The sequence below is a fragment of the Sinocyclocheilus anshuiensis genome, unplaced genomic scaffold (assembly GCF_001515605.1).
Source record: "Sinocyclocheilus anshuiensis isolate Anshui unplaced genomic scaffold, SAMN03320099.WGS_v1.1 scaffold653, whole genome shotgun sequence".
NCBI lineage: Eukaryota > Metazoa > Chordata > Actinopteri > Cypriniformes > Cyprinidae > Sinocyclocheilus > Sinocyclocheilus anshuiensis.
The window spans coordinates 403,114-427,729 of NW_015540902.1; the positions used below are offsets into that span (position 1 = coordinate 403,114).

The window sequence follows — 24,616 nt, forward strand, 5'->3', positions numbered from 1 at the left end:
TATATATATATATATATATATTATATTATATTATATTATATTATATTATATTATATTATATTTATAGTACTAGTCAGAAGTTTGGTATCATTAAAATGTTTTTCAAATTTTTGAAAAAAGTCTCTTATGCTCACATATTACAATTTCGCATGCCATTTTTCTATATTATTATATTTTAAAATATAATTTATTCCTGTGATGCAAAGCTGAATTTTCAGCAGCCATTTCTCCAGTCGTCATTGTCACATGGTCTTTCAGAAATCATTCTGATATGATGATTTGCTACTCAATTATTATCAATTATTGGTGCTCAATTATTAATAATCATTATCATTATCAGTGTTAAAAAATGAAATTGAATGGTAGTTTATCACAGTTTCCTTAAAAATATTAAGCAGCAAAACTGTTTTCAACATTGATAATAATAAGAAATGTTTTTTGAGCAGCAAATCAGCATATTAGAATGATTTCTGAAGAATCATGTGACACTGAAGACTAATGTTATTTAATTTTATTTAAGACTAAGTTTATTAATTATGCCACACTTTTGACCAGTAGTGTAAGTGTAATATAGCAAGAAGTCGAAAAAGTGTATGATTCTTGAGCTATTTGTTGTGTAATTATTTGTAATAGCTGAATGTTTCTTTTCTGAACTAAATGTCTCTCTCTATTTCCCTCTTCATTTCTGTTGCAGTCCAAGTTTTATTCTGTCCACGTTTGGCTTCACGACTGTGGCCTTTGTGACGGGATCACTAGCCCTGTGGGCCCCTGCCTTTTTATTCAGAGCAGGTGTCTTCACTGGAGAGAAGCAGCCATGTTTAAAAGTCCCCTGTGACAACTCTGACAGGTATCAGCCCCTCATACACACCACCTCACTCTCTCAATACACACCATGACTTTGGCACACACTTTTGTTTTTTTAATGTCTTTGTAGTCTTTTAATATTATGGTACCTAGGGATGTAACGATTACCGGTTTGACGATAAATCATGATAAAATTCCCCACGGTTTGTATTACCGTTTCATCTTTTAATTATCATTAAAACCTTATTAGATTACCGGGTTTGTACAACTCGCGATAAATAAATACTGTCCAGCATAAAGCACAGTTTAACAGTAACAGTCTCACGTGCGCACAGCGCGCAGAGTAATTTAGTTTTGAGTGAAAACAGGGCGGAAAAGCTTGGAGATTTTAAAAGAGTGCTAAGGGAATTATACAAATGAATATATGAATGAATTAATTATATGAATGTACCTCTGAAGGTTCTAACTGTCTTCAGAAATTATTCGATGGCATTTTGTTTTCATCATCGCTCCATGTAATACCTAAAGGAATTGTTCTTAATTGCAATACTGCTTTGTCCACGGAGGTTACGGGAAACAGCTCTAATTCAGCTTTTCCATAAGCGCCACCTGCTGGCAGCGAGTGGATTTACAGAGACTTATATTTACATTCAGCCTGTGTGTGGTTTCTGTCTGGCCAAAAACTGACTGAATTTGTATGCCCTGCTGTAAATTTTGACCGGTTGATGAAAAACAAGCTTATGTGGATTCTACACATTTAAACAATTCAGATAAGTCATCTAGAATTATTTATGGAGCAGATAAAATACATATAATCATTTATTAATCAATTATCATTTTGACTTATATCTTTTCTTTATTTAAAGGCTGAAATGTGATTTATTTGAACATTTACATTAGATATTTGAACATGCTATTAAACTGTTGTCAGTCAAGTTGTCATTTAAAATCCGAACATCATTTGTAATGTTATTGTTTTAGTGATTATGCAAACAAAAAGTCATTTTATTTGTTGTTTGTTGATTTTTAAATATAAAACTTGAAGTGATTTATGCGTCTGTACTTTTTTAACATCTCCAGCACATTTTAACAATACCGTGATAATACTGATAACCGTGATAATTTTGGTCACTATAATCGTGATAAGAAATTTTCATACCGTTACATCCCTAATACCATTATGATGTTATGAGCAGTGCATTTGTGCATGCTGTATTGCAAATATTCTTCTATTAAGAACATGCACTAATAATGTTCTTCTAATCTCTTCCACACTGCAGTGTGATTTTTGGCATCATCACAGTTGTGACAGGCATCCTGGGAGTAGCGAGTGGAGTGCAGGCGAGCAAGAAGCTGAGGACAAGAACCCCTCGAGCTGATCCATTAGTCTGTGCTGCAGGACTCCTCCTCGCTGCTCCCTTTCTCTATCTGTCCATCATGTTTGCTCAGGCTAGCACTGTGGCCACATATGTAAGTCACTCACTTGACTTCTCCTTTGAACCTGTTTTATCCAAAAACTGTTTTTTTTTTCTTTTCAATGTTATATTGACTAGTGTTGAATGTAGAGCAGTTTTATGCTGGTTAACTATTTTGTGTTCCCATCAGGTCTTTATCTTCCTAGGTGAGACATTCCTGTCTATGAATTGGGCTGTTGTTGCTGATATGCTACTGGTGAGTTTCCCTTCCTCCCATTTTATCCACTACCAATTAAAAAGAACAATGAAAAGATTAGATTTTATTATTCACTCATCCTCATGTTTTTACCAACTTGTATGCTGTTTTTTTCCCCATAAAACACAAAAATAGAATTGTTTAAAGAATGTTACACAGTTATTGCCATTCAAGGAACATAGTGTTCAGTGTCCACAGATTTTCAAACTCTAAGAAGGACAAGAAAGCACCATAAAAGTAGTTAATATGACTGGCACATTATTATCAAAGTCTTTTAATGCAGTGGTTGTCAATCAAACTTCCAAGGGGGCCACAGAATGGCTTAAAATTATTTAATTATATTTTGTAAAAATTAATTAAAACAAATAAGAAGTTAGAAAATAAAAAATCAAGATGTAAATGGATACATCTACAATGATGGATAAATCAGTAATTTATTTTTTTTTTTTTTAAATATACCAATCAATATCTAACAGAATCACAAAATTAATCGTGTTTAATGAATTTAATTTCAACACTTCGTGTTGTTAAAAAAGTTTGGTCGGTGCCGATAGCCTCGTGGTTTGTGCGTCGACATACAGTATAGCTGTGCTCACCCGAGTTCGATTCCTGTCTCGAGGTCCTTTGCCGATCCCACTCCCCTCTCTCCACCCAGTGCTTTCCTGTCAACTCTCTACCGTCCTGTCCCAATAAAGGCATAAAAAGCCCATCAATATAATTAAACAAAATAAAATAATTAAAAAGTTTGAAAACGAGCAGTGTTGTTGTAATTACAACTGAAATACCAGAGGAAATATCTTGGCTGATATTGTCTTTGAATATTGTGTTGGACAGTGGGAGCCACACAGGTCAAAAAGGTTGAGAAAATGCTTTAAAGGAGACATATTATGCCCCTTTTTACAATATGTAATATAAGTCTCTGGTGTCCCCAGAATGTGTCTGTGAAGTTTCAGCTCAAAATACTCCACAGATCATTTATTATAACATTTTGAAAATGCCTATTTTGAGTGGAAGCAGAAACACGCTTTTTTTCGTGCCTGTTTCTTTAAATGCAAATGAGCTGCTGCTCCCCGCCCCTTTTCCAGAATAGAGCTGCGCCATTACAGCTGGTACCTGCTAAAAACATCTGTTTTGGTTATGATTATCATGTTTATCGCGCTGAAATCATGCGTTTTAAACCATCCGAGTTTAAACTTATGATATACGGTTTTCTGAGAACACACATCCGAAGCACACGGACAGAAAGCGGCTGTCACAGGATGTGAGTACTAAACTAAGTTCTCATTCACACACAAGTTTACATTAAAAACACACGAGTTACAAAAACAGTCGGTTATGTCTGTGAAGGTAAACTGCTGGGAAATAAATAAAATGTTTATTTTAGATCTGTGTGGCAGCAGCAATATACAGTAAATAAGTCAATAAATCCACTGCTCTCTTGTCTCCTCTGAGGCTGGGACTCTAAATAGTGTTCTGTGCTCGTATGTGCAGCCAAAGGCAGAACAGTTAGCATGTTTTGCTCAAACTTTCACCATAGTATTAGAACTGGTACACCGTTGTCGCTGGCAAAATCAAAATGATGGCGCTGTGGGTGTAATCTTACAGATTAAGGGCGGTAATATTATAATGAGATCCATTTGCCACGTCACCAAGGGAGCGAAATCAGACGCGCTCGTTTTCTCAGATGCTTGCAGAAAAAGGCTTACCAAAACAAAGTTACTGGGTTAATCTTTTTCACGTTTCCTTGGTGGATATATGCACCAGGGACCTGATTATAGCACTTAAAACCTGGAAAAGTCAGATTTTCATGATATGTCACCTTTAAAAATGTCTTTTGTGTTCCAATGAAATATCAACAGCACATGTTTGGAACAACATGAGGTCTCTTCCTCATGTTCTCATTTCTCTCTTCTCTCAGTATGTTGTGATCCCCACACGGCGCTCCACAGCGGAAGCTTTTCAGATTGTACTCTCACACTTGCTGGGCGACGCTATTAGCCCTTACCTCATAGGAGTGGTACGTCAGTCTCACAATTGCACAGAAAAAGTCTTTCAGAGTTCTTTTTAAAGTGTTTTTCCCCCTCTCTTAAGGTGTCAGACTCGATAAAGAAGTCGGATTCATACATGTGGGAGTTTCGTTCACTTCAGATGTCACTCCTGCTGTGTTCCTTCGTGGCCGTGGGGGGTGGAGCTTTCTTCCTGGCCACGGCCCTCTTCATCGAACAAGACCGACATCTGGCAGAGAACTGCGTGCCCTCTGGTGAGTGAAATCACTGATGACATCAAAGTCTTGTCTTGTCCTATTTGTGTTTGATTGTTTATTTTAGTATTTATATTTAGTATATATATTTTTAAGTTTTTGTCATTTTTGCACCTGTCAAGGACAACATTTCTAAAACTTACGGTTTTTAAAGTTTATCATGTAATTATATTTTATTTTATTTCAGATTTATTTCAATTAATGATTTTTTTATATAGTTTGTTATATTCTGTGCATTTTACAATGGATTGGTTTTAATGGCCACTAATAATCCTGCTTTTAAGAATGAATTTTAAAATAAATATTGCTGGTTGAATACAGCCTCAATGTCTATGAATGGCATTTTGTGCATTGCTGTCATAAGTGCCTTACTGTAAATGTGTGTTTTTGAACGAATCTGTAAATATTCCTTTCAGTCTCTTCATTGAACAAAATGCTGGCTAATTGTTATAAGTAATAATTTCCATTTGTGGCTTTTTGGCTAATTCTTTATATGTAATTCTCAGTCACCTAATTTTTTAGGGTCATTATAGATGCTTTGGAAATATAACATACTGACGTGTCTTTTTTATTTTTCAGATGATGCACCAATTATTGTTCCAAAGAGAGGGAGGTCCACTAAAGTACCAGTGTCAAGTGTTTTAATTTGAGATGATGCAAGGATTTGGATGATTCTCAACACAGGGAACAGCACTCTGATTGGCGTAGGCAGATAGAGCCAGTGCTGTCAGCAGCCAATCCTGGACCAGTAATCACTGATTGGACTATCTCCACAATAAGGAGTTTTATAGTAATTTATTATGCTTATGTTTTTGTTTATATCCTTAACACCCCTATTGATTTGGGACATTTTGGACTAAATAATATCAGTAACATCTTACCTGGTAGTCCTGTGTGCTTAGACCATTCTGCTTTCCCCCGGATGAGTCCTGTGGGAGGTGAACACGTAGGAACACATGAAAAAAAAAATGGAAAGAAGTTATATGGTGGGAACATTTCATTACCTTTAATTGAAACTCATCAAGATGTGTTTTAGAATTCATGTAAATTATATTTGAGATGTTTTTATTGGAGGGGATCTCAATTGATTTTTCAGATTGCTGTCTATAGGTTCTTAAGTCAGTTAACTAAAACCGAGGTACTCTCAAAATTCTGTTGCATTTGTTTTCATCAAAGCTGGACTATGACTAAGAACTAGCAGAGTCAGACTGAGCTTGAGCAGCACTGAAGCCTGTATGTGATCTGCCTTTACAAACTAAAGTCTTTCCTCCTGTTTTAATGTCTTTTCTTCTATACTAACAGTTGAGCTTTTAGGGTCTTTTAGGAAACACACCGAAAACAAACACTAATGCTACTGTAGCATGATTCAGATTTATAACTTGATTATATATATTTTTTTAAATAACATTGTTACATATACTTGTTGCAAGGGTCTGGTTTGTGGCTTGTTTTAATTTGCCCTTTTAACTTTTTTTATTTTTATTTTTTGATTTAGGCAGTTTCTTGTGCGTTCCCTCTGCTGTGGATGTTTTCCACACTATTCTTTTGGGATAATTTGCAAACTTTGCTTGCTAATCTTGTTTTGTAGCCTTTTTTTTTTAAATATTAAATGAGAAATGTAATCCAAGCTGTCTTTTTGATCGGTTTTCTTGTGTTAAACTTGTTTTAAATCGGTTACCTTATTTCTCCTTACAGCACATTGAAATAAGGGCGAGTATTTTTATTTCTGCTTTATCTCTCTCTCTCTCTCTCTCTCTCTCTCTCTCTCTCTCTCTCTCTTGCAAGTTTGCATTCTCTCTCTCTTTGCAGTGGCAAGAACGATGATCAAGGTTTTTCAGTTGCTGTGGTTTCCTGTTTGTAGGTGGGATATGGAGATGCAAGCCTGTTCGGTAAATTTGCTGTGGAAATTAGTCTCGTGAATGAATTATGAATACTGAAGCGCCTGAATCGAAACATGCGTTGTCTTTGCAGTGGAACATTCGGTGGATGATGTGCTTGAGAATACAATGTACCAATATGTCATTCCTGTAACTTGTTTGTGCAGGTTACAAGAACACCACAAAATGCCACAAGAGTGGGAGGCAAGTTTGAGAAATTATGACTCCCTGTCCGCCATAACGAAGCGACTAGTTAATGCTTACAGTTTGAATCAATGTTTTTAACATATATTTTTTAAACTCCCTCTCATTAATCTCTTGTAAAACTGCAGGGAAACACCTGTGTTCTGTGATACTTTATTTACGAACATTATAAAGCATGAATTACAACTCAATTGTTGATTATTGTTTTGTTTTTTTAAATGACCAATTATTATTTGACATTAAATCTTGCAATGGGACACCACAAAAATAGTTCTAATGCTGTCAGTTGCTCACCCTAGTAACTCAATGTCAAGATAACATAATGCTTTTCTTACTCTGTAAGGTTTAATGCCTTAATGACTTTATCTTCTGAGTCTAACATCTGACAAATGCTGAAAAATAAAAAAATGCTATCAAATCTGCATGGCGGCAGAAAAACCAAGCAAGAAACTAAACCTTCAGATATAAGAGATGAGACGAGGAAGGAGGTGAAATGAGCAAGAGACAGCCAGTTACAAAGATGAAGAGAGGAGAAAAAAAAAAGATGCTGACTGGTGCAAGTGATAGAACGACACTTTCTCTGAGCCTATGAGGAGACAGAGAGCAAGTGCAGCGAGGAAAGTTCTTCGCGGTAAAGGCCCTTTAGATCAGGACACACCTCAGCGGCTCATATGAAATAATAAAACTTAAGGAATTAACTTCAGCAGATATGAGCAACTGGCATTAAGCAACTGACTACTGGGATTGCTTAAATTTGGGTTGGGAGGTGAACTAAAGGGAAGAAATTGAGGAACAAGGCGGGAGGAAAATGGTGGCACCTTCAGTGTGAGCTGTGAGTTAGGTGTGATTTATACAAACTGCAGTGTGTGTGTGTGTGTGAATTGGCCGGCAGTTTAATTGCAGGTTTCTGCTGAGCAGAACGTGTGGTGTCTTGATTGACTTGATTGCTGCTACTGATACTGGTAAGCTTTTTACTTTATTTTCTCCAAGTAAAACTGGCATATCGTTTTGTGGAGAAAGTTTTCTGTGCCATTATACAGAGAGCTTGAATTTGAATACAGTAATACTTATTCATATCTCTTTGATTTTTTTTTTTGCCAATCACACTTTTTTCTACAAACTGTAAAGAAATCCTACAATATATGATCTGTCACTTTCAATCAGTGCAGATGACCTTGGGTTTTCTTCTATGCATGTAACATGCCATTTAGCACCAACTTGGTTGACATGATTGGCAAAAGGTTTCAAATTGCCATGAAAATTAATCAGAATTATTCATCTTCCTCAATTTCGGGTGCCGACTTCATATTAAGACAATAAATGTTTCAAAACACATAGGCTAATTGCCTTTGCAAGTCATCAAACAACGTTTTGCCAAAAAGATTTATTTAGATTATTTATTTTCTTACTAATTCACTCTAAATGCTGGCTTGTAATATGGCTGTAGTTTGATAAAGATCAGAGGGTCAAGAGTTCTTCAACCGCAAATAAAACCTCATTATCACATTCACCGTCTTTCGTCAAACCAATTACAATAACATTAACGCTTAGATTTTTTTACTCATGCTTTTAATTCTGAACAACCATTATTACGTATGTGAATCATTTTATGCATATAAATGAGTCATATTTTGTTGGATTTATAATAATAAAAGTGCATGATAAAGTGCACTATAATATTGAAGAGTTCATGATTGTCTATGAAATGTCTATCAGAATAATGTTGGTTGCTCAAGGCAACTTTGCTTGTAACTTAGATTAGGAAAATGTAGGTAAGGCTGCCATTTGCCCTGCTTTTTTGGGTTCTAGGTAGTAGTTCTCTAGAACTTGACAGCTCTGGGATTAGAGTGAGGCCCAAACCTCTCATAATGCGTCGTTTTTTCTCTGCAAAATACAGGAAATCCGTTTCCTGGCACTGAATGTAACCACAGACAGCCACACGCTCACATATATAGAGATGTGTAAAAACTTGCATGGCAGGTGATGCCGAGTGAAATTTCGCAGGTTGCGAATTTGCCTAATTAAAACTGGCAAAACGTTTTAATTGAAAAGGCCGACCACTCAAGGGATTTTTAAAAATGTTACAGAGAAGAGCTTTTTGTATCCATTAAAAGGCACAAAGTGATCCATGCTGGGGTAATCAGGAGTTTATTTGATCTTTTGAGTGACGGCATTTATAAAGCAAATAAATAATGCACTGCAAAAATTACTATTAGGAAAAAGGAATTTATATATATTGTGATGTTTATACTCAAGTTAAAGAAAACAGTCTAAAAATGAGATAAAATACACTTAAGGGTGTTTCTTAAACTTTAATGCTTTTACGTCCCAGATTTGTATTAAAACAATACTGAGCACTAACTTTTTTCGCTTTTTGTTAATTTTTTGTTGCATTAAATTTATGTTGTTATTTATGTTTTGTTTTGTCACATTAAAATGATCTTGAAAAGTTTTTTTGTAATCATACTTAAAAAAAAAAAAGATATTTCCTGCTTTTTAAATTCTTTTGTGTATAGATTTTTTTTTACCCATGTCCAAACCCAAACTTTAAATGTTAAAACATGAAAATACATCATCAAAATTTGAGAATTACATATTTAAATCTTTAATAATATAAACAAAGGATGTTTTTTAGTAAAATTAGACATGTGATGTGTGAATAAAGAGAAATCAAAGTGAATAACATGTTATTCAAATATTTTAATTATGTGTTATTTCCAGTTGAGCTGTAAATTTTGTAGAATTTTGCAAAGTGTGAAAATATTTAATTGTGTGCATAGGATGCCCAAAATGCAAGCTAAGAAATTATCCTTAGCACGGAGTACATCATTTTATTCCAAAAATATTTAAAATGCAATTTTACAACATAACACAATCTAACACAATACATCATTTGAGATGTGATATAAATGGCAGTGTAAGAATTTAGTATATGAACTTTTTGACATTGTTAATAGACCAATTAAAATAGTGAGAGAGTTTTTCTGAAACAGACTGAATATAGATTGTGTAAAATTCTAATTTTGAGTTATAGCTGAAGAAACACCTTTATATTCAATATATGTATTCTCTAAAAACAAGTCCATATGCATCACTTCTCTGGCTTCTCAGTTAAATTAATAGATGTTAAGATGTTTTTACTGGAAAACAAGATGATACTGGTTAAGAATAGGATTTTTGACATGTACAAACGACTATTAGACATACTAGTCATCAACACCAAGTTCTGCAAGAAAACAATCCACAAAGATGCAAGATAGTTAAGACATCTAAATGTCCATGGTGGAGATCAGAGCAGCTCTTCGGTTTTAAGAACAGTATATTAAATGATAAGGAATAAATTATCATGATTAAAGAGCTCATGGATGGAAGATCTGTGTTTTCATCTGTTTCTTAAAGATTGTGAGAGACCAGTACTTATTGCTAACATTAAGAAACAAAACACTAAGTAAACCCTCTTACTGCTTTTTCATTTGTATAGTTAAAACAGGTCAGCTTCATAAAAACCAAATGAAATGAGTTCACCTGACCTTTCATATGCGGCTTAATTTATACAAAATGAGCGTATGGAAACATTTCCCTGGTTTAGTCACACTAACCTAAAACCACAGATTCAGAAGAATGATGTTGCTCTCTGCTATGGCCAAATACTGCCATAAATCAATGTTCTTGCGTTGCCTTCTCAGATATGGACTCCACTGCACTGCTGTCTGTGGTGGGCGGGGCTCTCCTCCTGTCAATCATCCTTGTAACCAGTCTTTGTACATACTGCTGGGGGCATAAACAACCAAGTAAGACCTCCTAACTCTTATCTGTAATAAAAATAGTTTTTGTCTCATCAAAGCTTTATGTTAAACAGGATGTTTGCGGTATACTTCAATTCAAATAAATGTAAAACTCACCGTACAACATGGCTTTGCACAACTATAACAATAACCCTGTGAAAGAGTTGTATGATGTACACGATACACGAATATTTATAATCGAGCTATAGAAGGTTTTTTGTGTAGTCAAGCTGCAGTCACCATCTTTCTGTTCAAGAGTACATGACGCACTGCAGTCAACAGTGATGTGACATTTGAACCGAGGCATCGGAGCTGGATGCCAGACGAAGCCTCGATTCGAGGCTTGTGTTGTTAACGTAGAAACCATGTCATAAATGACAAACAAAGCCTCACTTTCTGTCCAGTCACGTGCGCGATTCATCTTGCGTGTCGGAATGTTCGAACCCCAGAACTTACTTTACGAGTAAGTTTTCATTCAGACTTATTCAATTACAATTTTAAATACCCAGTCATACAAGTAATAGGAAGAATACAAATTATTTCAGGAAAATAAAATATTTGCCATATGCAATTCATATACATTATTCTTCTATTAGCCTACATCATATTGATATTTGAACTGGCATTTAATGCCACAGTTTAATGGGTAAATGAATTTATCAGAGGGTTAAATTCAACAAACACACACATTGTCAGGCTTTTATTTGTGCACGCAACATGAATCGATCTATGGAATATGTGGTTATGGAAGGCCAATGGAGACAAAAACACGTGAATTTTAACAAGTCAACAACAAGTTAAATACGTGTATTTCACGAGTACTTAACGCGTATTTCACATTGTTTGTGTGAAAACTCAGCGCATTAAATATGCGTATTCAACATATATAACATGTTAAATACGTGTAAAATATGCATTAAAATCTGTTTGAAAGGGTCAGTGTCATTGGCTGCTGAAGACTTGGGTCAAACCATTTCTGTGAGCTTTGAATGGTAATTCATAGACTAGGCTACCACCATTTAACATGCTATAGATCAGCTTATTCAGCCTATTTATTTTGTCCTTATTTGTCTTTTTTTTGTATAGCCTATATCAGTGGTTCTCAAACCTGTCCTGGAGTACCCCCAGCCCTGCACATTTTGTATGTCTTCCTCATCTATCACACCTGATTCAACTAATCAGCTCATTAGTGGAGACTAGTGATGGGAAGTTCGGAATATTTTACAGACTCGGATCTTTGAGTCTCGTTCAGCAAAATTAACGAATCTTTTTTCGAGTCATTTCGTTCATTTCATTCATTTTAGCAAAATGTTACGTGTTACTTCCCTAACACATCTACTACTTACGCAAACGTTGATCACACTACAAACAAGACAAAACTGTAATGCTATAAGAAACAGAAAATATGAATTCATTGTTTACTTGTATCTTTAGTCTATGCTAGCTCACCTCACCTTATCTGACAAGTCTTCGGGTTTGAGTCGTTCTTTCATCACGTGACAGCCCCATAAGCTTAACCAATGCAGTCTGAGCCGAAAAGAGAACTGATTAGTTCATCTTTTGAGTCGTTCGTTCTTTTGTCACGTGACGTGACAGCAACCTTTCCATTCATTACAAACGGGTGCATAGTTATTATTATTATTTACTCTTACAGTTACGTGATTCGTTTCTGGTCTCAAATTGTATTTCAAATTAATTTCTTACAGTTTATAAATGTGTGAATTTCTGTCATGATGGTTCTTTTCCTGTGGCAATAAAGGTAATAAAGAGTTGGTTATGCTTTAAATTTTGTCCATATGATGGTGAAATCACTTTGATAAAGCAGAGATACTTGTTTTTTGTTTTTTGCATTGGTTAAGCTTATGGGGCTGTCTCGTGATGGACGAACGACTCAAAAAACCCGAAGACTCGAAAGGTGAACTAATCCAATTCTCTTTCCAGCTCAGACTGCATTAGTTAAGCTTATGGGGCTGTCACGTGATGAACGAACGACTCGAAAACCCGAAGACTCGAAACAGGTTAACTAATTCCAGTACAGAACCTATAGGATGATGCGCATGCGCGACTGAACGAATCACTCCCCGAGACGACTCGTTCAAACCGCAGACTTGGCAACACTGTGACGGACAGTAATGTCTACAACGGACACGAGCTCTGTCACGGCGCGACCACAGCAGCTTTAAGTTGTCTAATTTGGCACGGTCTCCCTGCTGCACTAATAGTAGTAAGAACGACTCGAAAACCCGAAGACTCGAAACAGGTTAACTAATTCCAGTACAGAACCTATAGGATGATGCGCATGCGCGACTGAACGAATCACTCCCCGAGACGACTCGTTCTTCCCGAGTCACATTAAAGATTTGTTCAAAATGAACGACTCGTTCAAGAACGACCCATCACTACTGGAGACTGCAAGACCTGAAGTGGGTGTGTCAGATATAGGGAGACATACAAAATGTGCAGTGCTGGGGATACTTCATGGAGAGGTTTGAGAACCACTGGCCTATATAATTAATATATTTAAATTGCAATTTTATGAAAAATTAGATAAAAATAAAATTGCCTCACTTTTCTACACTCATGCCTTTTTGTAAATAAACACATTAGTGGACATTCTAGCTTTAACAGTGATCAAACTTAAGTTAGCATCAAAGCATTAACATTTGTGTGGGGAAATCAGTTACAGTGAAGGTAAGCAAAAATGGTTATACAGTTAATATAATTTTAGACCAGCTCCAACACACCTGAGCTAATCAAATTCTTCAGGACAGTGGCCCTCCAGGAACTGAGTTTGACACCCCTGCCCTATAAAGTCATAAGAACAATAGACTGCACATACGTTGCAATCATTCACAGCTCTAAAACAACATGAGGCTGGTTTTGTGAATACAAAGTCTGTTGTACTGTAGGTCTATTGCACATGTGAGCTTTCAGTGACATCAATTCTGAATTAAAATAGTAATGAATATGTTAACACACTGACCTACTGTACATTTCATCGTGCAGATGATTTGTATGAATGTATGATTGTACGGACACAAAAATATATAGTGTATTTTATACAAATATAACTGATGTAAATGACAAAAACAAAGGCTGATGTCTCTATTCATTTTCACAGAAGCAAAGCAGCAGTTGTTATAAATAAAAACAGTTAACAATGTTATTGAATAGAATATATTAAAACCGTTATTGCACGACATAACCTATTCTTACATGCTACACAGACAAAACAGTCGGAGATGCGTTTATGCATTTTTTTTTTTTCTATTTTACGCATTAGTAGTAAATCAAGACTTCGCAAGTTCTCGTGTAAAATAAAATAATAAAAAACAACATGGAATAAACTCTGTACAGAAAGCGAGTAAAGATCTCAACTTTAGGCTACTAAAAAGGTCAGTTTAAACTCGCAAAAACTGCCATTAATAAAAAATCTGACTACACTGCACAATTAATCTCTTACACTGCATCTTTGTTGTTTATGATGAATTCGGTGCTTGCACATACACCACTTTTATTATTATTGCAACTTAGATGTTCAAATAGCTGCAGTACTCCGACTTTGCCACAAGGAAAAGTGCTTAATCTCTTACACTGCATCTTTGTTGTTTATGATGAATTCGGTGCTTGCACGTGCATTACCTGTGTACCTAATTACTGTTTGTCTGATCATCATTATTGAAACCTCTTTTTGTTCAGAGATGAGTGCATAATCTCTGAACAAAAAGAGGTTTCAATAAGCGCCACCTGCTGGCGATAGCTGTAAATGTAAGCACAATAAAAGCTCACATTAAGACAGATATTGATTACAATGGTCTGTATCTTAAACCTGCATTAATTGCTTACCTCACGTGAAATACGCATATTTGACGTTGTTGACTTGTTAAAATTCACGTGTTTTTGGACTTTTTGGCCTTCCATATGTAGCTGCTTTGTCCGACGGAGCTTCTTTTACAGGCTTTTGGCTGCTTTATTTTTTACTAACCACCAGATGGCACTGTTTTGGACACTCTCGAAGCTTTGAATCTTTTCCCTGCACAGTCAGAGAAAAGCCTCAGTGCTTCATGAAGCTTCGTTCGCCCATCACTACTGTATGACATTTCAAAGATTGAATACGCGTAGTGCATCACCTGTGCCTTTTACTGAGCATGCACAGAACGCAGAGGCCAGTTAATCAGACTGTCGTTCTGCGCATGCTCCGTAAGAGAGACAGGTGATGCATAACGCATTCTTGAAATATTTGATGTATGTGCTGGTTGAAGCCGACCAACAGTTATTAGTATTTAGGTCTGTTTGCCCGACTTAGTAAAAACATATATAAATGTATTTTTTGGCCATTTTTGTAGTCTATATTTTTGAAAAAATATTTTAAAATAAATTTTAAAAATGCACATTTTAAAGGTATTTAATTATTAATGAATTTAAGTATTCAAGTATTAATCAATATATTTTAGCCTCCATATAGTTCAGTCCAAGAAAATACATTCACACATGTATTATTATTAAACGTTAAATCATTAACAATCTAGTTTTGATAGGCTATTCCATCCATATTTGCATTTAGCTTAAATGTAGGCTATATTATAAGAACTGAAATGTATTTTCTTGCCTCTGAAATACATTTTGAACTATATGGTTGAAACTAAATATATTTTCAATTTCATATATTTATTTCATTTAGCTTCACTGTTTACAGCATATATTTAGCATATATTTAAAACAGATTTTGTCCAGAAAAATATTTTGTCTTATGGAATGATTTAGTTTGTTTATTGGCTATATTTTATTTCTTTTATAGCATCCATCCCTCAGAGGTCCAGTGATTCAGAATACCCAGCGTAAGAAATCAAATCTTGCATAGCCTGTATATATATATATATATATATATATATATATATATATATATATACAATACTCATTTTGTGAAATTTGTGAAACTTCAAATTATATTTTACATATTGTCACCTTAATTATAAGGTTCTATCTGCCATTTTTGTCAAAATTGAGTCATACACATATTCTTATTCTGTGACAACTTTACATTATGTGATGTTTTTTTAAGTTGTGTACATTTTGGGACTGATGTAGCCTATAAAAGAGACTTGTTCCCCATATCCCACATCATTATATGGAATGCAAAAACTTTGAAGCTCAATATCTCAAAACTGCTCAGAATGCAGATAGAACCTTATAATTCCAAGGTGACGATATTGTTTTATATGTGTGTTGGCTCAACATTGTCTCTCTTCAAACAGATCAGTTTTTGTGGATCGGCATCCCGTGTCGACATGTAAATATATTTTCCTCTGCTAACACACAACAAAACTCACAAATTGTTGTATCTGACTGCATAATTCATATGAAGATCTACATAAATACATAGTACTTGTCTCATCTCTTATTATTCAGATGCGCCCCATATGGACCATACCAGAATTGTACCTTACCAACAATCCAAGTGAGTTCACACACAAACACAGATATACACACGGACTGTGTTGTTCTTCAGTGTGTTAATAAACACTCTTTCCTCAGTTCACTTGGTTCACCATCTATTACTGTCACAAAGGTGCCCTCCTGTCCTCCCTCAGAAAGTGAGTAGCATACAGTCATCATGGCATTTGAGACAATATAATCTAATATCTCAAATATAATGGAAAATAAAATCTCACCACAGTGTTGACAACTTATGAAATGCTGTCGGTGTTTATTGCTCCATTACTACAATTCAAACCTATATGACACAAAGATGTTTAGCTTTTGAATATATGTATTTTAAGGTAACTGATTTCAGTTTTTCTTTTTCTTGTTCTTTTAAAGTATTTCATTGTAATTTTGTTTTGTATAGTGTTTTTTTTATTTTTTTATTTTGCGATTATTTTTAATATTGTGACCTGTGAAGCACTTTGAGCTACACTTTGTGTATAAAAGGTACTATGCAAGTAAAATTTAAGGAGCATTATTCTATTTCTATTTTTGTCTCCCTAGCTGGAAGTCAAGCCAGTTATGTGAATCAAAACGGTGAGGAGGGAATCAACATTCATGTCAATCATCATGGTCAGAAATCAAATGACTCCTTTTTGTATCGTAATTCTGAGTAGCTTGCACTTTCTTAACTGAATATGGGTTCAATGTAAGCTCTTTGTGAGTGAACACAATCCTGAATGTGTGACTCTTCTCTAGAGACTGGCGATGAGCCGAATAATCAGCCTCAAAGTGAATACATGTAAGAGCGCACCTGCCTGATCCCGAATCTCCACAAATTGTTCTAAACTAGTAATGCTAAAGCGGAGTCATTATCCATATAAAACTGATGAAAAATATCTTTCTTTTCTCCAGAACTGTTCTTCCCGATTCCCCGATCACACAGTCTCAGGGACCCAGCCGAGCTTCATCCCAGAGCTCAGGTAGAAGAGCTGAGATTAAACAAGAATAGCAATCTATTCGCATTTGTTTCATTATAAATACATTGGAAAATAAATCATAACATCCTCTGACAATGTTGATGCTAACTTTGTAGGAGAATGTTACATAAATGTAAAAAAAGATGAGGATGTATCTGAAGATATATGTGAGGAGCAGATGTATGTGGATGAATCAGACTCAGGTACTACATGCTGAAAATAAATAATGACTACAAAGCCCCGCTGCAGTGCAGATCCTAACCTTATCTTGTGTATGCTGTGGTGATTTTACAGACATTCCCGATTATGAAAATTTCAATAATTCTCCAGGCCACAGAAAAAAAAGCCATAGTAAGTGTTTTTTGATTAATAGCATATATTTATTTTATATGTATGTTTGTTGGTGAGGAGTGAAAGGCAAAGCAAGGGAAAAAGGGAAAGATTATTTTCTGCACAGAAAAATATTTTTTCACTTTTTCTCATTTTGCCTTTCACTCCTCACCAACAAACATACATATATGTACTTAATATATATAATTTCCAAAGGCAAGCTGCTCTTTGATAAATGCAAAAATAAATAACGGGCTGGGTTTTACAAACACAAGAATAGCCAAATGTATTACAAAAATAAGTAAAATCATAAAATGGACTATGATTTCTAATTCACCAAACAATAATTGTAAAAGTATTATTTTTTTTATATCAACATTTTATTTTCATTAAAAAAAAATAGGGCGAATTCAGGTCAAACGGGCCTCTTTCTCTAAAGAAAGTTGTAGAAGTGATTCAGACAAAGAATAGTGTTTATTCTGTATGTTGCACCTCCTCAACAGGTCTGTCCCGTGGAAGTCAAAGCAGTGATGAACGGGACAGCTCTGATTATGTCAACACAGGCCCTAACTTACAGTAATCAAGGTACTATGTAGTTCTCTCATTTTAGTGTATGTGAATATCTTGATACATTTTGGATTGTCCATTAAATGTAAGAGGGAAAAAAAAAATCTTATTCCATTTTGCTTTTCTCTAGAATTTGCCTTTTACCAAATAATGACAGATAACAAGGTCAGAGGCCTAACCATCATCCTGACTGCCAGAGGACTTTCCAGATTTAACTGCTTTGAATTTTGAAGTGCATTACCAAGAAAGCATTGAACCAGTGTCACCTCAGAAAACTTCCTCCCTCAATCCTTATGACAGATTTGCTGACGATACCTGAGAATGTTTTTATTAGTTTTTTTAAATTAACAATTGCTGTTTACAATGTACTGCATCCTGGCTTTTACTTCCAAATATATGAGCTCAAATTTCTCTGACTCCGCCATGTAATATATAGCTTTTTGTCATAATTCATAAACCTGTTAGCTTTTGGTTTGTAAATGGGGAAATAAACGTTTTATTGATTCAAATGTTGTATGGTGCTACAATATGAAAAGAAATTGTAGTTATGGCCGAGAAATTTAGTAAATGCCAGCAGTAAATATCAACAAAGCATGTATTAGATAAAAACATTCAAACACAAGACAAAACACATAAGGAGAGTTTAAAATTTTATTTTTATGCACTTTTCTTTTTTATTTATTTTTTAAATTTTTTTATTTTTTTAACCATTTATTAATTGTTTATTTAATAAGGGGGTAGAGGACAAATGGAGAGGTTCATTGTATTTTTATAAAAATGTCCCTCATTCTTTCCATTTTTGTTTTGTCTTACACGCTCACTCGCTCCCTCTTTCTGCTTTAGACACTGTGTGTCCCCGTCCACTCAAATTAAAAATAACAAAAAGGAAAAAAATAATAATAATAATAAAACAAGCACATTCAGTCTTGCCAGAGGTATCTAAAACAAAATCTGTTCAGGTGGATATTATGTACAAATGAATATGCGATCACACAGAAGACCCAGAGGGGGGCGCTCTCTGTCACACTTGTGGTGATCCGCACAGTTTCAGTCTCAGCCGCTCTGTCAGTTTCCAGAAGGGTGGAATGGAATCTGCTGGGATGGATGAGCCTGCACTGACACTGATGGGAGCAGAGAAACACACAAATTAATAGTTTGCAATAAAACCAATTCATCATTTAATAATAAATGTAATACAAATCAAATCTTGGTAAATGCATTTGCACATAGCTGTATATTAAATATCAGTTACATATCAGTAAATATCAGTTAGATCTAATGTTCAACTGGATGGGATTCTGTAAGCTTGTAGCTTTCATGACAAATTACTTGACTGCAACATAAGCAAACAAACTTGTTTGGTTTTTTGGTTTGTTTGCAAAGAAACTCACCCTGAGGTGGTCCAATGTAGGTGAAGTGCTGGTGGGGTCCCTGCTGGGGTGGGGGAGGTCCGTGCTGGGGACCAGAACCCTGCTGAGGGGGAGGTGGTGGGGCATGAAGCAACATCACAGGCGGTGGGCCGTGACCTCCTGAGTGGTGAGGACCCGAGAGAGCACCTGGAACATGGGTCTGAAAGAATGAGCAAAAAAATTAAGTTAGTCAGCAAAATTTTTTTTTATATAAATACACAAAGATGTGTAAAAAAAAAAAAACTGAATTCAAAAATTAAAATTAATACAAAAATAGGTAAGTGTAAATAAAAAAAATGAAAAAGAATAAAAATAAATAAAACTGTTCCTAAACAGAAGAGAATTGTTCACTAAAATGGTTGACAGAACACATGCTACTGATTCAGATGTTTAACCCGCCTGTTAAGCCTGACTTTATTGGGTTCAGTAATGTATATGTAAAAAATATTGTATTCATTTTAAAATTACACCATTTATTTCCGTTTATCCCAGACACATTTCTGAAGTGCACTGAACTGCTGCTTTTTTTTCTTTCTTCATTTGAACTTGTGTGGTTTATGGTCATCACCTGTGTCAGCTGTCCTAGAGAGGAGTAGGGGTGAGGCAGGGGCTGGTGTCCCGGCAGGCTGTAGCCCTGAAGGGAGTAGGAGGCCTGTGGGGAGTTGTGTCCCGGGGGCAGGTTAGGGGGTGTGGGGGCTGACAGCGGCCCAGTGTGATACAAAGGCTGAGGACCAGACTGACCCGACTATAAAATGAAGTCAATACAGTAAATATTTAGTATAATTGAAAGCATGTGAAATTTTAGGGGATATCTTGTACAAGCATGTAAAGAAAGTTCTTTGAGTGGGAGTTTATGGAATAGATGTGTAGCCAGTTTTGGGTGGACTGGTTGACTGGCAGGCAGATGTACCTGTCCTGGACTGGGGGCGGGATGTTGAGGGGGCGGCTGGCTGCCTGTGGGGGTGCTGGAGGGCTGAGGATGATGGATGGAACCAGAGTGATGAGAGAATGACTGCGGAGCTGAAGAAGAAAGAAGATAAACTGAAGATAAACTGAAAAACAGTTAACAGATAACACTGTAAAATAATGATATACACAATGAACTAAATCCAATCTACGAAAAAAAAAATAAATAAAAGATAAACATTACCATACATCCCCTGCTGAGGGGCTGGTGGTCCTTCATTCTGACCAGGGTACTGGGGGCCTAGGGGACCCAGGGTCTGTGGGTGCCCTCCTGATCCAAGCATTCGTGGTCCACCCTGGAGCATTGAGTACATCTGAGACAGAGAGAAATCATAGGGTTTTTTTGAGAAGTGGAGACAATGGGCCTCATTCATGAAACATTCGTAAATATATGAGTAAATTCTGAGTAATTTACACGTAAAACGGACCTTCCCGAAAACTCTCCTCTGGATTCACAAATACTTCGTAAAGGTCAGATTTGATCGTTAAATGTGTGTATGTTAATGAATTCCAATCATTCATAAATAGGGTGCGCATGCACGCTTATTCACAATTATCATATTCCCCGCCTATGAATTACAGCTACGCAAATGACGCATCTAGGAATGGTGTGGAATCCTTTGGACTCAATTCTCAGGTTTGGCAAGTTATATTGCACAAATGAGACTAATAGGCTATATGCCTAAAACTAAATGAATAAATTAACGTGTGTCCACCAGAGCGTCTTTAGCCAGCTGACATAATGCCTGGTGCTCTTCTGAAAACGACCAGCTGCTGGTGCTTGAGAGAGCTTTGGAGGCACTGCCCTTTTCTGGAGTGACACGTTGTTTGCTATGATTTGGAATATTCACGGCAGTAACATGTTACAAGTATCTTATTTTGAAGAATATTACTGAATATAAAAATGCAGTAACCAGCAATATTAAGTTCTCCATTGTTGTGTTGTACAAGTATGATGGTTGGTCAATGTAGTGTTTTGTCCCACCCCTCCTCCACTGTGATTGGACGGCTGTGTAAAAAGGGACCGTGACGAGCTCTGTGTTTTACCCAAAGTTAAAGCGTAAAAAAACGAAAAAAGACAGGGCAAATGAACTCGTTAAATATCATTATAATACATAGTGCATAAAAAAAAAATGTCATCAGTTTGTCTAAAAGAATACAGAACATTTGAATGTTTTATGCACCAATTACACGTGATAGGGAGTAGGTGTAAATTGTTTTGTCCCACCCCTCCTCCACTGTGATTGGACGGCTGTGTAAAAAGGGACCGTGACGAGCTCTGTGTTTTACCCAAAGTTAAAGCGTAAAAAAACGAAAAAAGACAGGGCAAATGAACTCGTTAAATATCATTATAATACATAGTGCATAAAAAAAAAATGCAGTGTCATCAGTTTGTCTAAAAGAATACAGAACGTTTTAATGTTTTATGCACCATTTACACATGGTAGGGAGCAGGTGTAAATTTCCTTCGTACCAACTAACATTTTCATGAATCCGAAAACGTCAGAACGACTTTCCGAATGATTTACACAAAATTTTGTTCTGCTTGTGTTTCATGAATGAGGCCCAATGAACTTCGTTTAAGACTAAAATCTACTGGTTTGGTAATGTGTCCTGTGCTGGCAAAATGAGTCGCAATCAGCAAATTTTCACAAATGAGTTATTTTCGCATTCTCTATTAAAAAAACCATCAAAATGATGCATGACTTGTTGGAATCAGACAAAAAAAATGACTGAGCCACACCTGTTTGAAGTCGATAGAGTGAGCAAAGTCAATTTTGAGAAAAATCTAGTTAATGTTTTCTGAAGGGTCCAAAATAAAATCACCTAGCAAGTTAGCAACTACACTGTGCGGTAGGGGTGTGAACCTACACTGGTCTCACGGTTCGTTTCGGTTCGATTACGATTATCATGTCATCGATTCAGTTCAATTCGATATCACAATGCATTGACGATGCACTGCATCCTCAATTTTCAATTTCACTTCACATGTATACAATTTTGTCAATAAATACAAGTATAAATACAATAAATACTTCTCCAGGTCGTGCTTACTGCTGCTTACCAGGTTGTTCACAAAAGCCGAAATATGCCCAGATGTCGGCTTTTAAAGTAGTTGGAGCATTTTTAATTACTCTCACTCACGTCTTGCCTCCCTCCGCCATTAGGCGCATTCGATTTGAAGTGGCGCTGCGCAGAATGATCAGAGTATGACATCAACCGTGAGAGCGATTCGAAAGCATAAGGATCCGTCTGCGCTCTTATCGCTCTCGCAGTACTTGATGTCATACACTGATCATTCTGCGCAGCGGCGCTTCAAGCCGAACCCGCCTAATGTATGCTATCGCGACAAATGACATCAGAAAAGCGTCAGTACGTTATCATCGGTTACGGTCTATTACTGAACCGATACCAAATCGTCCTCGTCTGCATCGCAATGCATCGTAGAAACGATTAATTTCGACACCCCTACCGTGCGGGGTGTTTTGAGCAATCACTTGCCTCACGATTCGATTCAATTACGATTACGATTCAGAGGATAACGGTTTGACTATAAAACGATTCTCCATGCATCTTTTCCTCCAATTCTTTTCTTAAAAATAATTACTATATTAATCATATTTTTGTTATTTTATCTTTGTAATTAAAAATAACAAAGATGCAAATAAACAGTAGAACAAATATAAGACAGATTAAATTAACAGCGCTTTATTCATTTTACAACTAAACAGAATCATTCAAGTAAAGAAAAACAAATAATCAAATGTAAAAATCACTGCATAGTCTTTAGTGTATTCATTAGTAGTTAAATCAAGAGCACTGATTGATCGCTTTTCTTTTATTGTTTGATTAACATTTATGAGACTGACTAATGCACGGATCTAATATGTTACACATCAGATGATTTTTCCCAACAGTTAACCAAACGTTTACTAAAGACATAATAGATTATGTTTGCGTGAATACTCATCAAGACATATTTTGAAATACTATAATTCTGTGTGTATGTGTATATTGGGATTGTGCACTGTCTGAGAAGCATCTTTGTGCGCACGCTTTGGATCCGTCAGTCAGCGCGAGCAAGATCCTATTCCTTATCGCTCTTAGTAACTCTTTTAACAATCAATCAAGACCCACGCTTTATTTTCTCGTTCCTGCATGTTCCTTTCAAAACCAAAACCAAAACGTCAGACGCAAGTGCTTTGCTTAAGATGGACAAATGCAACTTTTTAAAAACAAAACCTCTCAGAGAATGTACAAATAAAGATAATTTTAGATGTTTAATTACTATGTGGAGCATTGGGATCGCTAGACAAGGGCTTAATGAACTTATTTTGTGAAAACCTGAAGTTATACCAAAATTAACATTTCTCACTTGTTTTTCCTGTAGCTCATAATTAGCCCGTGCACATTCCGACTCATTTTACATTTGTTCTACTGAAAACATGTAGGCTGGTACCTGTCCAGGGTAGTGGGGCATTGCCTGTATGACCTGGTTGTACTGCAGATATGAGGGAGGGTAAGGAGACGCCACCAGAGGAGGTCCTGCTGCTGAAGCTGCAGCCTGGATCATAGGGGGCGCTGAGAAGTTATACCAAAATTAACATTTTTCACTTGTTTTTCCTGTAGCTCATAATTAGCCCGTGCACATTCCGACTCATTTTACATTTGTTCTACTGAAAACGTGTAGGCTGGTACCTGTCCAGGGTAGTGGGGCATTGCCTGTATGACCTGGTTGTACTGCAGATATGAGGGAGGGTAAGGAGACGCCACCAGAGGAGGTCCTGCTGCTGAAGCTGCAGCCTGGATCATAGGGGGCGCTGAAGAGCTGTGGTCTGGACGAGTCACTACAGAACCTGAGACAAGTAAAGTAACATGAGTATGAGACACTTTCCACGAGTAGAGTGCACACAAGGGCCCGACACTCTTATTTTAAACATTTTAATTTTATATTAATAACTATAATAATAATAAACATTAAAAAACGTTTCAGCCCCTTATATTGTTAATAATAATAATAAAATAACCATTAAATAATAAAAATAAAAATAAAACTTTATTTATATAAATACATTTAAAAATAAACATTAAAATTAAAACTTAATTTTTAATAATAACAATAAAATTATTTAAAATAAGCCCTCTATTTAAAATTTCATGCCCAGCTGTTTAATAATAATAATAATAATACTAAATAAGCATTTAAAAAGTTTCAGCCCCAATTATTATTATTGTTAATATTTATAACAACAGCTAAATACAGAAAAGGTGAAAGTTAAAGGGGTCCTATTATGCTTTTTCACTTTTTCAACTTTAGTTAGTCTGTAATGTTGCTGTT

At 35.8% G+C, this 24,616-nt stretch overlaps 3 protein-coding genes across 7 annotated transcripts in view; 2 read left to right on the forward strand and 1 right to left on the reverse strand.

Annotated features, from left to right (window-relative positions):
• Positions 1–6,892, forward strand: part of LOC107689070 (protein spinster homolog 1-like) — a 14,059-nt gene extending 7,167 nt beyond the window's left edge. For both annotated transcript variants that reach the window (XM_016486964.1, XM_016486965.1), the window contains exons 8-13: positions 695–847; positions 2,085–2,274; positions 2,410–2,475; positions 4,394–4,492; positions 4,567–4,735; positions 5,315–6,892. In XM_016486964.1, coding sequence (XP_016342450.1) covers positions 695–847; positions 2,085–2,274; positions 2,410–2,475; positions 4,394–4,492; positions 4,567–4,735; positions 5,315–5,385 — 748 coding nt within the window. In that variant the 3' untranslated portion in view covers positions 5,386–6,892. The remainder of the gene's footprint in view (positions 1–694; positions 848–2,084; positions 2,275–2,409; positions 2,476–4,393; positions 4,493–4,566; positions 4,736–5,314) is intronic.
• Positions 6,893–7,414: 522 nt separating this feature from the next.
• Positions 7,415–18,382, forward strand: lat (linker for activation of T cells). Its single transcript, XM_016487013.1, has 14 exons — positions 7,415–7,447; positions 7,709–7,778; positions 10,503–10,607; positions 15,400–15,439; positions 15,857–15,891; positions 16,011–16,059; positions 16,137–16,195; positions 16,590–16,658; positions 16,785–16,827; positions 16,941–17,008; positions 17,122–17,208; positions 17,300–17,356; positions 17,839–17,920; positions 18,033–18,382. The coding sequence occupies exons 3-13, from the start codon at positions 10,505–10,507 to the stop codon at positions 17,913–17,915; spliced, it is 687 nt and encodes a 228-aa protein (XP_016342499.1). The 5' UTR covers positions 7,415–7,447; positions 7,709–7,778; positions 10,503–10,504; the 3' UTR covers positions 17,916–17,920; positions 18,033–18,382.
• A 186-nt stretch (positions 18,383–18,568) lies between these two features.
• LOC107689071 (ataxin-2-like protein) overlaps positions 18,569–24,616 on the reverse strand; it is a 17,898-nt gene continuing 11,850 nt past the window's right edge. For 2 of the 4 annotated variants that reach the window (XM_016486966.1, XM_016486969.1), the window contains 7 exons: positions 24,052–24,134; positions 23,738–23,812; positions 20,462–20,591; positions 20,222–20,331; positions 19,880–20,056; positions 19,294–19,471; positions 18,569–19,023 (listed from right to left, as the gene is read on the reverse strand). In XM_016486966.1, coding sequence (XP_016342452.1) covers positions 18,968–19,023; positions 19,294–19,471; positions 19,880–20,056; positions 20,222–20,331; positions 20,462–20,591; positions 23,738–23,812; positions 24,052–24,134 — 809 coding nt within the window. In that variant the 3' untranslated portion in view covers positions 18,569–18,967. Of the gene's footprint in view, positions 19,024–19,293; positions 19,472–19,879; positions 20,057–20,221; positions 20,332–20,461; positions 20,592–23,737; positions 23,813–23,976; positions 24,135–24,616 lie in introns of all 4 variants that reach the window. The other 2 variants (XM_016486968.1, XM_016486967.1) reach the window with 2 other exon arrangements.

Excerpts from the sequence above, each read along its gene's own strand:
- lat (XM_016487013.1), top strand. The coding sequence starts at position 10,505 with ATGGACTCCACTGCACTGCTGTCTGTGGTGGGCGGGGCTCTCCTCCTG. Across the intron at positions 16,196-16,589 it reads CTCCTGTCCTCCCTCAGAAA|CTGGAAGTCAAGCCAGTTAT; the intron begins GTGAGTAGCATA and ends TTGTCTCCCTAG. Across the intron at positions 17,209-17,299 it reads TGTGGATGAATCAGACTCAG|ACATTCCCGATTATGAAAAT; the intron begins GTACTACATGCT and ends GTGATTTTACAG.